At 39.5% G+C, this 17,707-nt stretch overlaps 1 protein-coding gene across 3 annotated transcripts in view; it reads left to right on the top strand.

Moving 5' to 3' along the window:
* The window catches only part of fbxw2 (F-box and WD repeat domain containing 2), a 34,689-nt gene extending 28,775 nt beyond the window's left edge, over positions 1 to 5,914 (top strand). For 2 of the 3 annotated variants that reach the window (XM_049604080.1, XM_049604081.1), the window contains exon 8: positions 3,572 to 5,914. In XM_049604080.1, coding sequence (XP_049460037.1) covers positions 3,572 to 3,860 — 289 coding nt within the window. In that variant the 3' untranslated portion in view covers positions 3,861 to 5,914. Of the gene's footprint in view, positions 1 to 588; positions 668 to 3,571 lie in introns of all 3 variants that reach the window. The other variant, XM_049604082.1, reaches the window with a different exon arrangement.
* The last annotated feature ends 11,793 nt before the right edge of the window (positions 5,915 to 17,707 follow it).

Here is a 17,707-nt window from a genome sequence, read left to right as displayed (position 1 = left end):
AAAATATTGATGAATCCCAGATTTCTACTAAAATATTTGTATGTACAGTTTAAAAAGTTTGTGAATGAGGCCCAGTATGTCCAGATTTTAGCTTTTGCACAGGTTTTGTGCAGATTTTTATGCAACTTGAAAAGAGACTGAGAGAGAGTGAGTGAGTATTTGGGTCACAGCTTAGCATGAGTGAAAAGCAAGCTGTGATGATGATAATTAAAACTGAGATGAATGACTGAGAGATTCGGCTGAAACATTGCAGACTGAGTATGGTAAAGGGATGCTGGAACAACACACTGTTAGAGCTGTTAGAGCTGTTAGAGCTTTGATGCTGCTAAATTGCTCTTTAAAGAAAACAGTTGACATACAATTGTGAAGCTCAGATTATTATTATTATTCATGATCAGTCATGTACAATCATTGTCATTTTAAGAGATATGTCTAAAACTATGAATGATCTCTGACGGCAAACTACCTCAAATGTGTTTTTTGATATTCTGCAAACAAGTCCATTTTTTTGTGCAAATAAGTTATTTGTCTTGTGTGCACAAGCTAATTTACTATACATTAATTCATATGCATCTCTAATGACTTTAGATGCACACAGCCACCACATAATGGAGAGAACTCAGCCTATCAGGTTTTATTTTCTACGAAGTCCCTAAAGACCTGTAAGGTGATATTTTTTATCTTGTTTCAACAAGTTAACCTCTTCACTCTGCCCCATCCCTAACATGGACCCATTTTTGTCCTGTTAAGGGGGGACAAGATTACTTAGAAGTGGTACAGATCATCTGAAAGCTGTGAAACTTAAGATTAGTTTGAGAGACAGCTCAGCACTGTGTGTCCTGTTTTTCTACCCAAAAAATATGTAATAAAGAGTGTGTTTTGGCCAATCAATCAATCAATCAATTTTATTTATAAAGCCCAATATCACAAATCACAATTTGCCTCACAGGGCTTTACAGCATACGACATCCCTCTGTCCTTAAGACCCTCACAGCGGATAAGGAAAAACTCCCCAAAAAAACCCCTTTAACGGGGAAAAAAAACGGTAGAAACCTCAGGAAGAGCAACTGAGGAGGGATCCCTCTTCCAGGACGGACAGACGTGCAATAGATGTCGTACAGAACAGATCAACATGATAAATTAACAGTAATCCACATGACACAATGAGACAGAGAGAGAGAGAGAGAGAGAGAGATGCAGGTAATGACAGTATCTTACAACAACATTAATGAAAGTAATAATATTATAGTTGTAGTTCTGGTTACTGCGGTACAATATGTTGAAAGTATGTATTAATACCTGGCAGTATACATGTGTGACAATAATCATATGTGTATAATAACAGAAGAAGTATGACTAATGACTAATGATGGCAGCAGCAGCAGCAGGAGGCATCTGGCGGGACCACAGCAGCAGCACAACCACACACATCACGCTGTCCAGGCACCGCTGTGATATGAGTTAATCTGAGAGACAGTGGAGCACAAAGGCTCCGGAGAAGAAGCCGAGTTAGTGACATCCAGAATGGCCGAGTTAGCAAGATGCAGTAATAGGATACGAGAGAGAGAGAGAGAGAGAGAGAGGAGGAGAGAAGGTGCCCGGTGTATTATAGAGGGGTCCTCCGGCAGACTAGGCCTAAGTCAGCCTAACTAAGGGCTGGTACAGGACAAGCCTGAGCCAGCCCTAACTATAAGCTTTATCAAAGAGGAAAGTCTTAAGTCTAGTCTTAAATGTGGAGACGGTGTCTGCCTCCCGGACCGTAACAGGAAGATGATTCCACAGGAGAGGAGCCTGATAGCTAAAGGCTCTGGCTCCTGATCTACTTTTGGAGACTTTAGGGACCACGAGTAACCCTGCGTTCTCAGAGCGCAGTGTTCTGGTGGGATAATATGACACTATGAGCTCTCTAAGATATGACGGAGCTTGACCATTTAGAGCTTTATAAGTTAACAGTAGGATTTTAAATTCAATTCTGGATTTTACAGGGAGCCAGTGCAGAGAACCTAAAACAGGAGAGATATGATCGCGTTTCTTAGTTCCTGTTAGTACACGTGCTGCTGCATTCTGAATTAGCTGGAGAGTTTTTAAGGACTTACTAGAGCTACCTGATAATAGAGAGTTACAATAATCCAGCCTTGAGGTAACAAAAGCGTGGACCAATTTTTCTGCATCTTTTTGGGTCAGGATAGGCCTAATTTTCGCAATATTACGCAGATGAAAAAATGCAGTCCGTGAGGTTTGCTTTAAATGAGAATTAAAAGACAAATCTTGATCAAATGTTACTCCGAGGTTTCTTACGGTAGTAGTACCTATTCAGACCTTTAAAGTTTAAAGTGTATAGGTGCTTAGAAATTATGGTGTCCATGCTCAATTATCTCCCATAAGTTTAAGCAATTTTGGGGTTGATACATTTTGTTACACAGACTTAATACTAAATTTAAGCAATTTTTACCTCTCAAAGAATGATAAAATGGTCAAAAAATCCCTCCAAAATATCACATTCAGACACGAAGACCATAGGGAACACCACAGAAAAATCCCTGCTTTGATTTGGTATCAAAAACTTTTAATATTTGTAGATTTCTGCATGAACTGGTATTTTTCAGCAGTTGAATGGGGAGCACTTCTATTTGAAGTCTCTTGTTTGTGGTTGTAAAGTTTCATGAGGCTGTGATTATCCTATTTGTCACATTAGGTAATTTTATGCAGTGAGATCAAGTTCCGAAAATGGTTTTACAACAATAAAATGAGTACTTTGGAGGCTAACATTTTCAGACATGAATAAAATTGGGCCCATCTCAACTTTCCAGTCATACCCAATATATGCAGTTCTAAGACTTTTAGGGACCACAGTGTGCAGAAATATTATGAATGTATTATATATATAAGTAATAAGGGAAATTAACAAAATTATACTGCATGTGAAAAACTGTTTTTTACACAAAACTGATGGGACTAGCATAAATTTGATCCTGATCTTGAATTAAATAAAAATTCATTACAAATGTAGTCAAACAAAACACATTTTTACTGAATGCAACATCAAATGTTTTGCTTCTTGTCAGTTAGGTACCCAAGAGTTTCCCCTTCACAGACATGCCCACTTTATTCTAGTTCCACCAATTTTCTGTTAAAAAAAAAAAAAAAAAAAGCCCCAGTAGTAATCATTTCATTGTAGTGAGATCACCTACTAATTAATAATTCTGGTATCACAAAAAACAAGGAAATCTATTACTTAGCAACTGAAAAAAAAAAAAGTTTGGTCAAGTACTATAATTACCATTATTAATTTAATAGCACGTGGTGGTTAATTTGTAATGTTTCAGTGCTGTAGATTAATAAGGCTGATATTAAAAAATCTGACGCTTACCTCAGTAAAGCAAATGTGTCAGCTCTGCTGCATTACATCCAAAAACAATATCCACATGAAGCAAAATCCTTATCAAGCTGTCCCAATTTTTTTCATCACTGTTTGCTTGGAATCATGGATTTAGACATGAGAACTTGTACTGTAAGACAATATGATCATGCTGCTGCCAGCTCTTAACCTAGCATGTTTTCATGTTCCCAGGGTGATAAAAACACAGGACCCAGCTAACCTGTCCCTGCTCAGCTTTGGCGAGGTGTTTGCACTCCTTTTCGACAACCACTTCCTATATGTGATGGATCTGAGGACAGAGGCTATCTCTGGCCGCTGGCCTCTGCCAGCCTACAGAAAATCCAAACGAGGATCCAGCTTCCTGGCCGGTGTGACCTCCTGGCTTAATGGCCTGGATGGGGACAATGACTCTGGACTGGTATTTGCCACCAGCATGCCCGACAATAGCATTCACTTAGTACTGTGGAAAGAGAATGGATAGAAACAAACAAGGATTTCAGTGCCCAGACTGCTAGCATATGAGCACACCATGAACACCACCATGTGTGCTCTGGAATTTCCGAATCTTAACTGCCACCATAGATCATGCATGGACCAAAGCATTTTGTTTTTATCTGTTTCTTCCTCAGCATACAGTCCTCCTCAAGACACAAACTGAACCTTTGCAGATGGAAATGCAAGGCAAACTAAGAAAGATGATGAAACTATTACTGATGTGCTACGCTCAGTTCTAGTTTAGTACTTGTTCCTTTCTGTAAAAAAAAGCTGTAAACCTCTTGCTGGTCTTCTGATGTCAGACAAAGAAGAAAAATTAAATTTTTAAAGCCTAGATATATCAGTGACAACTTAAAACAAATGGTAATAAAGGTTTAAAAATAAACTTAACATCAGAAATCCTTCTGTAGTAGATTTTAACGTGGAAGTTTAAATGTTTTTGGCAGATTTGCTCTATAATCAGTTTAGCTCTGTGCTGTGAGAATAAAGCCCTTTTCAAACTGCACAAAAAGACCTGCTAACATCTGACTTTTTAATGTAATGGGAAAGATTACCGTACGGTGGCGGCGTGGTGGTGCAATAGTTAGCATTGTTGCCATACAGATAGAGGGGTCCTGGTTGGAACCCCAAGTTGGGGGAGTCCTTCCGTGTGGAGTTTGCATGTTCTCCCAGCATGGGTTACCTCCAGGTATCTGGCTTCCTCCCACAGTCCAAAGACATGCATGTTACTTGGTGACTCTAAATTGGCAGTAGGTGTGACTGTGAGTGTGAATGGTTGTCTGTCTTGATGTTTCAGTCTTGTCATAGCCTGGCGACCTGTTCAGGGTGTACCCTGCCTCTCACCCAATGTTAGCTTGGATAGGCTCCAGCCCCCTGCAACCCCCAACAGGAAAATGAATGAATGGGAAAGGTTGCAATCTGCATTTATGCCAGGGTTAGATTACTCTGCAGTGGTCACAGGTATTTATCGGCTTTGGCTCTGATAGGCAGTGATGGAAACTTAACACTTGGTGAATGCGCTAAGTTAAGACCCTTAACAAGTGAGATGAGATGATAGGTCACCACAAAATATTGTCTGTCTCCACCCAAGCAGCGTTCAGACATCAATCCAAATTAGTCTGCACCGAGTATGAGAGAGAGACTAAATGTGTAAGAGATGTATAAAGAAGAAACCACTGTAAAGTTTTCCACATGCCTCCATGCTGCTTTCTACTGTTTACTAGCCTGTTTTCTGGTCTGTCTGTGACGTTGAACGTGGCGCACCAAAAAGTGCAAAAGACAAACTCGCCAGCTGCAGAGTCATGTATACAGCTCTGGTCTACTGGCAATTGGAAAGAAGTCTGTAGCCTATTTTTAGCCACTTTATCTGTGTTTAAAAATGTGCATACACAAGCTAATTTTAGTGCAAAAGTGGTATATTTGTAGCTGACCTTTAATCCTTAGTTTAATAATTGGGTGCCAATTGTGGACACTGACATTTCCTTACCAGGATAAGACCAAGTCAAATGTGCTGTAGCCAGGGAACATGGCCAACGCCAGGGTGGTCACTGAGCTGATTTGCTGAAACATTGGTTTCCTTGAAGAAAAACTGGGTTGCCTTAAACAGTTACTGTAAATAATGGAAAACATTTCCTTTGACATCAGATTTTGACCTCAAATGAGATATTCCTCAAGGTTTTTACAGATTATCCCCAAGAAAGCTCTGTACTGAATTGTATGTTGAAAAGTGGTTTGGTACATTGTTGTGTACCATGTAAAACATTGTGAGGTTTCATGTAATTCACTGAATATGCTTTGCAAAGGGATGTCTGGTTTAAATGTTAGCTTGAGAAATGTGATGTGCCTTTTCAGTTCATTTGATGTTACAAACTAGAATTCTTTTATAAATCTGGCACATTGCAGTAAGCTAATGACTGCATTGTAAATCTTACTTTTATGTTGAATTTTTCACATTTCCTGTGCTTGAACAGTCTAAAATGTCTGTAATTATATAGTTATCTACTTGACATGACTTGCTTAGTAAATTGTTTTTATGAGTCACTGGCTGTGTGAAACGTCAGGTTTATTTTTCTAAAGGCCTCGATGCATTGTACAGCTGAGTAAGTGACTTCGCAAACAGTTGGCTCTGTGCAAAATTCCCATTTCAGCATTAATAGAAGATTTTAGTGGAGGATTTTCCTGGCATAACAAGAAACTGAAATCATGCCTTGTTCTCATGCATCAGGTTCAGCATCACATCTCAAATTGGTTTTCTGCTTCTACAAAAGTGAAATTTTGATCATGAGTGAGTGCTTTCCCCAAGAATTTGTCTTCCTTTGCATTAGGCAGGCCACAGATAACCATGGATTGAAATGTTTTCATGTGCACCAAACCTCACTTATGACTGATTAGTTGTAGACATATTCTAACACATGGCTATTTGTACACAGCACATGTACAGGCTGTTCTTGGTTTAGTTTTTTTTTCTAATCTAATTAAAACACCACCAATATATTGTAGTCTGTACTGTTGTCTGACCTTCGCACCACATTATATCCTTCCAGGAGCACTAAGTTAAAACTGAAAATACAGTAATATGATTTGTTGAAATAAAATTGAGCAGGGGAAATGTAAAATGGGACATAAGAGCTTTTGTTGATGTATCTATTCAGAATTAATTGCTATTGCATACAAGGACCACACAGTGTTGTTATTTCACCAAAACTTTAATTACACGGTCATAACTCTCAACCTACAATCAGCTTCAATATTGCAGTTCTTCAAATAAATAATGGTAGCAAATGCACTTAGTTGTGTCTGTGTATTTGGGCATGCCGTCATTTTAGAATGTGAGTCAACATCATGTTCCTGGTGAACACTGTTTATAGCCACGCTAGCAGAAGCTTTAGGGTGGCAATGTAGGTTCAAATACTGGCAGAACTATTGACATCCCCATCAGCTTTAGTTGTACTGTGTGTGTGTCCATCCATCCATCTTCATCTGCTTATCTGGAGCTGATAGTCATGGGGCAGCAGGCTAAGCAAGGTACTCTAGAAATCCCTCTCCCCAGCAAGGCTTTCTAGAAGAAGAAGCAGATATATTCGTTATTAACCCCTGAGGGGAAATTTAATTTTTTTTTTCACTCTGTTGTCATTTACACACAGGCCCGAAATACAGACCAATGCACAAACAGGACGTATACATGCATTAAATGGAGCGATGTCCCAGAGCAGTTGAGAGTTTAGTGCCTTGCTCAGGGGGGGTGAACTGGCATCTCTTCAGCCACCAGTCCACACTCCATACTTGGTCTGAACAGGGACTGGAACCATGACTCTGGTTCCCAAGCCCCAAGTCCCTATGGACTGGGCCACTGTCACCCCTATTGTAGCTCCTCTTGGCAGACTCAAGAAGCATTTTTAGGTTAAATGAGATATATAACCCCTCCAGCATGTTCTGGGTCTGACCCGGAGGCTCCTACCAGTTGACATGCCCAGAACACCTCAAATGGGAGGCACCCAGTAGGATCCTGATCAGATGCCTAAACCACCTCAATTGCATCCTTGTCAGACCATCCTGATGACATAAGCTCAACATTATGTTTCAAACCTATTTAAGACTCTGGAAATCAACTGAGGGAGACCCTCATTTTCTTTTTTCTTTTTTTTTTAAAGATATTTTTTTTGCCTTTAATGGACAGGATAGGGAAGTTGAAAGGGGGAGAGAGAGGGGGGATGACATGCAGCAAAGGGCCACAGGCTGGACTCGAACCCGGGCCGCTGCGGCAACAGCCTTGTATATGGGGCGCCTGCTCTACCTTTTCAGTGATGCCTAGCATGAACAAAGACATTAAAACAATTAATAGGCAAACAAAAAACAATCATGCATATCAGTTTAAACAAAAATGAAATCATACAAAACAACAAACAACACTATGTTGGGATTCACAGGACCACAGATGATTTATCATTTGGTAAAATCATCACTGATTTTAAGGCTTTTTCCTCTGCATGCTCTTTGTCTTCAAACAAAGAGAGCTAGGTGGCACTCATCTCCACAGGAGGTCTCACCTCACACCTCAGTGAGACTCAAGTCCCAAAACTTGATTGGACAAGACCTTTTACAGTGACATGTGACTCTGTGATGTCACAGGCATCTGTACAAGGTCTGCTTCCTCCAAGCCTTCTCTCTCTTTGCTCCAACCATGGAGCAGTGCTCTTCTTGCCCTGGAGCTTCAGCAGCTCCTATCTCTTCCCGGTTGGGCCTGGACAGCAGAGGCCCGAACCCCTGCTCCATAGCCCAAACCACTAAAGGGAGGACAACTGATCACAGACTCTCTGGCAAACACAAGGTTTGCAAACTAGCTGTCCAGCAACAAGGAACTAAGTGAGTTAGCACCCAGCGTCTAATTCTGCAAGGACCCCGAGCGACTGACTTCCTCAGATCAGAACCTTTGGAACAAAGGACCCAACAAAGACTGCACCTGGAACCATCTTTCCAGCCTTCTTCTGCCGGCTAACAGCAGTACACCACCAAGTGACTCTTTCTTCCATCCATTCAAGGATCGGTAATGTAACAACTGGGCATAGCTTATCACAGCTTTACAGGCTAAGCAAGACTATTTAACTTGTTGTATGTGATTTAATGCTGTTTACTGAGTATGGTTGTGTTAGATTGCAGTTAGGTCATTGATTAGTTGGCTTTGCCAAAGCTAAGTGTTTAGTTTGCTAATACTGTTCACAAACAGATTCTTGCATGCAACTAAACAATCTCTGCACTAATCCAGACCGTTTGCAACACACGTCACATTGACATAGACTCATTAACAAACAGGCTTTCAACAGAGCTACACCCAGGCATTTCAAAGTTCACGCTTCCTTTTCTTTGTCTTTGTCCTGACCACACGGACAGACAGACACCTCCCCCGACCGGAAGCAAGCCTTGATTCGGCCATTTTGGTAGTTCTCTGTTGTCAGCCATTTTGTTTTGTAGGCCAAACGGCTCCTTGATCACCACACCCGCCTCTCTCTCTCTCTCTCTCTCTCTCACACACACACACACACACACACACACACACACACACACACACATACACACCAAGCTTGTATATAGTTAGTTAGAATTTGTGTGTTTTGGTTTGCTTTGCTAATTTGTGAATAAATATAATTCTTTGGAATCATACCTGCTGTCTGTTTAATGTTGCACAAGAGTGAATGAATAGTCAACATCTGCTGCGTCAAGAACTCCGAAATCCTTCAGGCGTTACTGTTAATTCTGGTTGTTGTCATTAATTTAATTATTAATCAAACTCTATTTTATGAGACTGGTATCTTTAACTGGCTTTCAATTTTTCCTTTACGGGAATGGTGCCCCACGAGGTGATTTAATGTTAATTAAGTCACATTATTTAACATAATTATTAATTATTAATAATAATTATTAATTATTTCCGATAGCCAATTAAATCACAACATATTTGGTACCTCCATGTGAAGCCTAGAGTGTTGACCTCAACATATTTGGTGCCACCATGTGAGATAATAATATGTTGATTCCCAACAACTAGCAATAAATGTGCTCTAAAAGTAGAAATACAGGGTGATAAACATGCTAAGGTGTAGATGTATCGTTAAAAACATTTACACTCGGGGCATCTGTAGCGTAGTGGATAGTGCTGGCGCCCCATGGACAGAGGCATTGCCTTGCAGCAGCGGTCGTGGGCTCAAGTCCAGCCTGCGACCCTTTGCTGCATGTCAGTCCCCACTCTCTCTGACTCCCCATTTCACACACTGTCCTATCTATTAAAGGCAAAAAGCCCACAAAAATTATCTTAAAAAAAACCCATTTACACTAAATTAAAACGAGATAAAATAAGGCACTTAAACTGCCATAAGGGTCGCAGAGTGTTCAAGTTTAAAATCTTTTGTAGATTGTCCCATGTATAAGGTGAACTGTAAGAGAATGACATTCTTCCTAATCCAGTTCTGATTAAAGGAGTGTGAAGCAACAGCCTATTCTGTGAACGAGTACCAAGGTTATATGAGGACAGAGTTAAGAATGATGAAATATAGGGTGGAAGCATCTGTATCAAAGCTCTATAAATGAACAAATACCAAAGCTGTTTCTGCTTCACAGCCAACCTTTCGGTAAAGGTGGCAGTGATGGGTGCTGGAAGGATCACCTGTAATAAACCTTGGGGCTGAGTGGTAGACAGCATCAAGTGATTTCAGTGTAGAGACAGCAGCTTTTCAGTGTATAACATCACCATAATCCAAAACAGACAAAAATACAGATTCTACAAATCTTTTCCTGTGTACAAAAGGAAAACAGCTCTTATTTCTGTACAGAAAGCCAAGTATTGTCTTCAATTTGGCAATCAGAATTTCAGTATGGTGCTTAAAATTAAGATTGTCATTCAGCCAGATACCAAGGTATTTATACTGTTTAACTCTCTCTGTGGATGGGCCATTCACAGAATGAATATTGAAAGACTCATTATGAGTAGCCTTGGTAAACAGCATCCATTTGGTTTTGTCTGAATTAAGTACTAGCTTGTAGTTATGTAATTGAAGTTGAAGCGAATTGAAAGACGATTGTATATGTTCAATGGCAGATTGAGCAGATGTTGCGATAAATTGAAAACAATATTGGCTCTAACACTGAGCCCTGTGGGACACCTTTAGTAATATTAAACTTTTTTGAATGAACATTACCCATCTTTACACATTGCAGTCTATTGGAGAGGTAGTTTTCAAACCACAGACAGCTGACAGAATCAAAACTAATACAGGACAATTTCTTTAAAAAAATCACAAGTGGTCAACCGTGTCTACAACTGTGAATGCCCTAGACAAGTCTATAAACAGAGCAGCACAAGACATTTTGCTATCCCGGGCTGGTGTGTTGTCTTTTAGAACCAGGGAGGATGCAGATGTGGTACTGTGCTTAGGCCTAAAACCAGACTGATAGGGAGTGAGTATAGAAAACAAAGAGAGATATGATCTAAGTTGATTATTTACCAGGGACTCCAAAATTTTAGCCGGTTTATCACCTCCTTTATGTAAGGGACGGACATAGGCTGTTTTCCAGGCTGTGGGGATTATTCCAGTGGAGATGGTCAGGTTGAATATATGAGTTATACATTCTGCAATTAGTGGCGCAGAAATTTTAAGAAAGAAAGCATCTAAACTATCTGCACTGCTAGATTTTGTATTGTAAGAAGATCATTAGTAACTTCCTGAAGACTAAAAGAGGACAAACTGAAGCTTGGTGAGTAGGCATTACTCAGATTATCCTTTTGTTGGGATGATTCAGCTGACTTATAGTGGTTTCAAAAAGGTGTCCATATGCAGCAAAATGACTGTTAAAGGCAGAGCAGATGTCCTTACAGTCTGTTGAGAGTGTGCCCATTAACAATATTGGTAGGAAAAGAGGTATAATTTTCAAAACTGATTTAACCTCCTTCCAAAATTTGCTCTGATCATGAGAGGAGCTGGTGGAAGTTAGTAAATAGTAGTCTAACTTAGTCTTTCTTAATGAAGCAGTACAGCGGTTCCTAAGGTTTTGAACACAAGCCAATGGGAGGGGTTTTGAGACCTCCTCACTTGAGCCCAAGCTTAATTCCTAGAATTAAAAAGAACCAATCAATCAATCAATCAATCAATCAATCAATTTTATTTATAAAGCCCAATATCACAACTCACAATTTGCCTCACAGGGCTTTACAGCATACGACATCCCTCTGTCCTTGTGACCCTCGCAGCCGATAAGGAAAAACTCCCCCAAAAAATAACCTTTAATGGGGGAAAAACATGGTAGAAACCTCAGGAAGAGCAACTGAGGACGGATCCCTCCTCCAGGACGGACAGACTTGCAATACATGTCGTACAGAACAGATCAACATAATACATTAACAGTAATCCGTATGACACAATGAGACAAAAAGAGAGACAGAGAGAGATGCAGGACAGACGGTAATAATAATAGCTTACAACAACATTAATGAAAGTAATAATATTATAATTATAATTCTGGCTATTGTGGTACAATATGTTGAAAGTATATATTAATATCTGATAGTGTACATATGTGACAATAATCATATGTGTATAATAAAAGTAGAAGTATGACTAATGATAACAGCAGTAGCAGGAGGCATCTGGCAGGACCATGGCAGCACATCCACACATGTCACACTATCCAGGCACTGCTGCGATATAAGTTAACCTGCGAGACAGTGGAGCACAAAGGCTCCGGAGAAGAAGCCGAGTTATTGACATGCAGTATGGCCGAGTTAGCAAGATGCAGTAACAGGACATGACAGAGAGAAAGAGAGACGGAGAGAAGGTGCCCAGTGTAAAATCATAAAATACTTTTAAACTTAGCTGCTGGCTGAGACAAACGGCCCCTACTCTCTCTACCAGCACTATGTTACCAGTAAACAAGCTGGCGGAGCCAAATACAGAGCACACGCCGAATCATCTACGTCATCACGCTAATTTGAATACATTTTCCGGAACTTTGAGGTGCGGTGGAAACGCAAACCACACAGATTACCAGAAATTCTTTTACCCAGGTAAATAAATTCCTGGAAATAAAGTTCCCCCTCAGGGGGATTAATAAAGTATATAAAATTAAATTTAAATTTACAAAAAAAATTAAATGTTGGTGGAAAAGGGGCTAATGGAAGACACCTCCTAAGGTGGTGGAGAATGACCGAGCTAAGATCCTGTGGGATGGTGTAAATAAAATAAATTCATGATAAAACGATTCACCATGGCACCAGGTAAAAAACTAGAATTACTGCCCCGGAGTTGTATGCCTCTGTGCACCAGTCAAATTTATCTTACAGTTTACATCTGTTGGGAACATAAATTCAGGCTTCACATGGAGGCACCAAATATGTTGGGATCAACATATATACATTTTGGGATCAATATATTAGGTCTCACTAAGGGGCACCAAATATGTAGGGATTTAATTGGCTATCGGAAATAATTAATAATTATTAATAATAATTAAGAATTATGTTAAATACTGTGACTTAATTAACATTAAATCACCTCGTGGGGCACCATTCCCGTAAAGGGAAAAATGATAGCAAGTTAAAGATATCAGTCTCATAAAATACGCTAAACTATTAATTTGGAGTTTTTGATTAATAATTAAATTAATGACAACAACCAAAATTAACAGTAATGCCTGAAGGATTTCAGAGTTCTTGACGCAGCAGAGGTTGACTATTCATTCACTCTTGTGCAACATTAAACAGACAGCAGGTATGATTCCAAAGAATTATATTTATTCACAAAGTAGCAAAGCAAACCAAAACACACAAATTCTAACTAACTGTATACAAGCTTGGTGTGTGTGTGTGTGTGTGTGTGTGTGTGTGTGTGTGTGTGTGTGTGTGTGTGTGTGAGCGAGCGAGCGAGCGAGAGAGAGAGAGAGAGAGAGAGAGACACAGACAGAGGTTTGTTTTAAATGAGAATTAAAGGACAAATCTTGGTCAAATATTACTCCGAGGTTTCTTACGCTAGTGCTAAAGGCCAGAGCAATGCCATCTAGAGAAATTGTGTCATCAGATAAAGGGTCTCTGAGTTGTTTGGGACCAGGAACAATAACTTCAGTTTTGTCTGAATTTAACATAAGGAAATTGGTGCTCATCCAGGTTTTTATGTCTTTTAGGCAATTATGAAGTTTAGTTAATTGATTAGTTTCTTCTGGCTTCATCAATAAATACAACGGTGTATCATCCGCATAACAATGGAAATTTACAGAGTGATTTCTAGTGATGTTACCTAAAGGAAGTATATACAGTGAATAGGAATGGTCCAAGCACAGAACCTTGTGGAACTCCAAAACAAACTTTAGTAGGTAAGGATGATTCATCGTAAACATGAACAAACTGAAAACGATAAGATAAATACGATTTAAACCAGCTTAATGCAGAACCTTTTAGGTCAATTAAATGTTCCAAGTACAAGTACAGAGACGAGTCCTTTGTCTGCAGCAATCAAAAGATCATTTGTAATTTTAACTAGTGCTGTCTCAGTGCTATGATGCACTCTAAATTCTGACTGAAATTCCTCAAATAAATTATTATCCTGGAGAAAATCACACAGCTGGTCTGCGACTACTTTCTCAAGGGTCTTTGAAAAAAAGGGAAGATGAAATATTGGTCTATAGTTGGATAACACCTCTGGATCCAGGGTGGGCTTTTTAAGAGAGATTTAATTACAGCTACCTTAAAAGACTGTGGAACATAGCCTGTTAATAAAGATATATTGATCACATCTAATAAGTGAGTGTTAACTAAAGGTAAGACTTCCTTAAGTAGCCTAGTTGGGATGGGGTCTAAGAGACATGTTGTTGATTTAGATGAAGAAATCACTACGGTCAATTGTTGAGGAGAAATCGGGGTGAAGCAATCTAAATATATATTAGGTCTTACCGCTGTGTTTGAGGGCAGATAGGTACTATCTGAGGACAGGAGGTCATGAATTTTGCCTCTAATAGTTAGACTTTTGTCATTAAAAAAGCTCATAAAATCATTACTTCTAAGGGCTAAAGGACTACAAGGCTCAATAGAGCTGTGACTCTCAGTCAACCTGGCTACAGTGCTGAAAAGAAACCTGGGGTTGTTCTTATTTTCTTCTATTAAAGCGGAGCAATAGTTTGCACTGGCATTGCAGAGGCCCCTCTTATACATTTTGAGACTGTCTGCCCAGACAGACAAATTCTTTCAGTTTGGTTAATCGCCAATTCCTTTCAAATTTTCGCGATATTTGTTTTAATTTACGGGTTTGATATTGTTATACCAAGGAGCGAACTTTCTTTGCTTTGTTAACTTCTTTTTAAGCAGTGCTATGGAGTCAAGTGTTGCTCGCAGCGACCCTACGGCGCTATCGACACAATGATCAATTCGGGAGAGGTTAAAGTCGTTAGGGGAAACCTCTGTTACTGAAGGACATGGTATTAAATTTAACGATGAAGGAATAATTTCCTTAAATTTTGCGACAGCAGTATCTGATAAACATCTAGTATAGTAACTGTTGCTGAGTGGCGTGTAATCGAGTAAAAAGAAATTAAAAGTAATCAAATAATGATCCGATAGTGAGGGATTTTGTGGAAAGACTGTTAGGTTATCAATTTCAATTCCATACGTCAGAATTAGATCGAGGGTATGGTTAAAAGAACAGCTAAGTCTCCCATAAACCATGGACTTGACCTAGCTTTTACCCTGTATTTCTTAAAGGGAGCATCCACCAAATTAAAAACACTGGTAAAATAATTAAAAGCAAGTTCTACATCAGGGATTTTGGTAACATTGGATATGGTGCTATGATACAAGTCATGTAGAAAAGCCTGATTATTGAGTTTTTTTCAGATTCCTTTTAGATATTGCATGGGAAGATAATTTCTTAATGCTGACATCTCTGATGTAGGCAATAAGACAATGGTCACTTATGCCGAGGTCAAATACACCACTGAAGATGTATTTATCGGGTTTATTACAAAGAATAATATCAATTAGGCTGGATTTTGAGGTATTATGTGGGTTTGAGTGTGTGGGTTCAGAAATTAACTGTGTAATATTCATACCATAAAAAATCTCTGAACTTTTTTGAAACAGGTGATAACCAGTCAAGATTGAGGTCACCCAAGATGACTATCTTGGAAGATAGCAAAGGTGACAGCAGTTCAGCCAGTTTAGCAAGGGCGTCAACTGTTGCTGATGGCTGTTTATAGACACCTACAACTATGAGGATATTATTGAGACCAAGATCAACTTTCAGGGCAATAAAATGAAAAGAGTTAGGAAGTTAGACACTCTTTAAAACTGCAACTGGAAATCTGAATTTAACATAGACAACCACACCTCCTCCTCTACCCACCTTATCAATTATAAATAAGTTATAATTATTAATTGCTGCTTCTGCATCACTAATACTTTTCTTTAACCACAATTCAGTAAACATAAGGATATCAGGCTCAGACTGAGATATTAAAACACCAATGTGATCCATTTTATGATTTTGTAATAAGCTTCTTATATTTAAATGCATCAAACCCAGGCCTCTCCTTCACTTAAAATAATGAGGGTCTAAGGAGTCTTGGGCAGAAAGAGATATATTTGAAGCAGGGGTATAGTGCCCCCTCCCCCTCCCCGCTATTCCCACAAACGATGGACCAAGGCGCACACCATGGTAGGCATATTCTTGGTTCACTTTCCTTTACTTATTGTTTTGTAGCCGTTGAACCAAGTCTTTTCCGGCTCTGGCTTGTCCTTTAACAGCCATCTGGTCTCTCGTCGTGACCTCTGTGTCCGTCTGGCATCAACCAGCTTTCTTTCTTGCCGACCTCCGTCCCAAGTGGTGTCTGCTACTCTCCCTTGTGTCCCTTGTGTCTTCTCTCTGCATTGCCTCGCTGCTCACCTGTCCACAATCAATTTAAAGACCAACATTTGGTCTCTGCCCCAATCGTGCTCTGTGGGGTGTGTCACTCAATTAGTCCCTCCAGGTGTTTCTCATCAGTTCACTTTGATCCAGTCCAGTGAATGTCAAAACCAATAAAACACAATAAAAACACAATCCATTCAATAACAAAACATGCAATCATAAAATAAAGATAAAATGTAAATATATTCAAAGATAAAATAAAATGATATAGTGATAAAATAACTGATGGGTCTCACTGTGACAAATGCACTGGTGTCAGGCTACATTGCTGACTAACTACTATTTTCCTCCTGATGTTGCTAGGTCAACCATTCTCAGAGATCCAATGAAACACCATTGAAAACGTGGGTCCTGGTTAAAGAAAACAGAGAAGTTGTTAAAGCACATTGTGACTGTATGGCTAGGTAATTCGTTCATAACACCAAATCAACATGTAAACAAACTCTTGCTTGAGTCATTGGTTGCTAGGTTATGGCTACACTGGTGAGTCACCGCTCTGTCTTTTGAACATGAAACTCAAACTGTGACTGCAGAACATTAGGTTCTCTCAGCCCCTTATACAAAGCAGTCTGTCAGCTATTACTTGTATTAGTGTCATTGTGCATGTCAACATGAAAAGCAGAACTTATCTGTAAATGCACAACATTCCCTCCTTTTTTACCAACAGATTGTCAGAATCATGTTTGCTTGTTGGAGCAGTTCTGTTTGCCATTGAAACAGGTGTTATACTGAGAGATAGTGAATCTTGTACGATGGAAAAGAGCAAGTGGATAATGCCGTCACATGTCAAAAAGGTAATCAAATGCACATGACATTTAGTTTTTTTACTGTGAGATAATTTCAAGGGCACATTTAGGGCGGTTCTGTTCTCTTTGCTTTGCATGCTTTCAGATTCATGCTGCTCCAGTTGTGAGGATAGACTTTTCATCAGCAAAATCGAAAAAACAAAAGCTAGATGATGCCATTGCAGGGAGGACAGGTGAGCAGAGGTGTAGATTAGGCTAGTGAATGAGTTGTTCAGTATGAAAGATGAGACAGACAAAAACACGGGATATTGTGCTGGATGTGTGAAATGTAATCAGGGTAAATTTGTCAGTACTCTTCCCATTTTTGCAGGTGAGCAACAAACAAAAAGTCCCTCAGTCCAGTGTCCAAGAGTGAAGCGAGGATCAGAGACTTACACTCAGTTTTCCAAAGCTTTACACACAAACTCTCCAAGAAGTGCAGCACTAATGTCCAGGGCCCCCATATTACAAAGAATTTGTCCAAAAGTCTGTATGCAATCTACCTAAACCGCTAACTGCATATAGGACCCCAGAGACACTGCAGCTACTTCCAACAGAGTTGCAGAAAGCATGCGAGAATTTCAGACTGGAAGAGCTTACTCAGTCCCAGG

This window comes from Epinephelus fuscoguttatus, linkage group LG18 (genome assembly GCF_011397635.1).
Source record: "Epinephelus fuscoguttatus linkage group LG18, E.fuscoguttatus.final_Chr_v1".
Taxonomy (NCBI): domain Eukaryota; kingdom Metazoa; phylum Chordata; class Actinopteri; order Perciformes; family Serranidae; genus Epinephelus; species Epinephelus fuscoguttatus.
The sequence above is the reverse complement of the archived record's forward strand: the minus strand, read 5'-3'. Positions and strand labels throughout refer to the sequence as shown.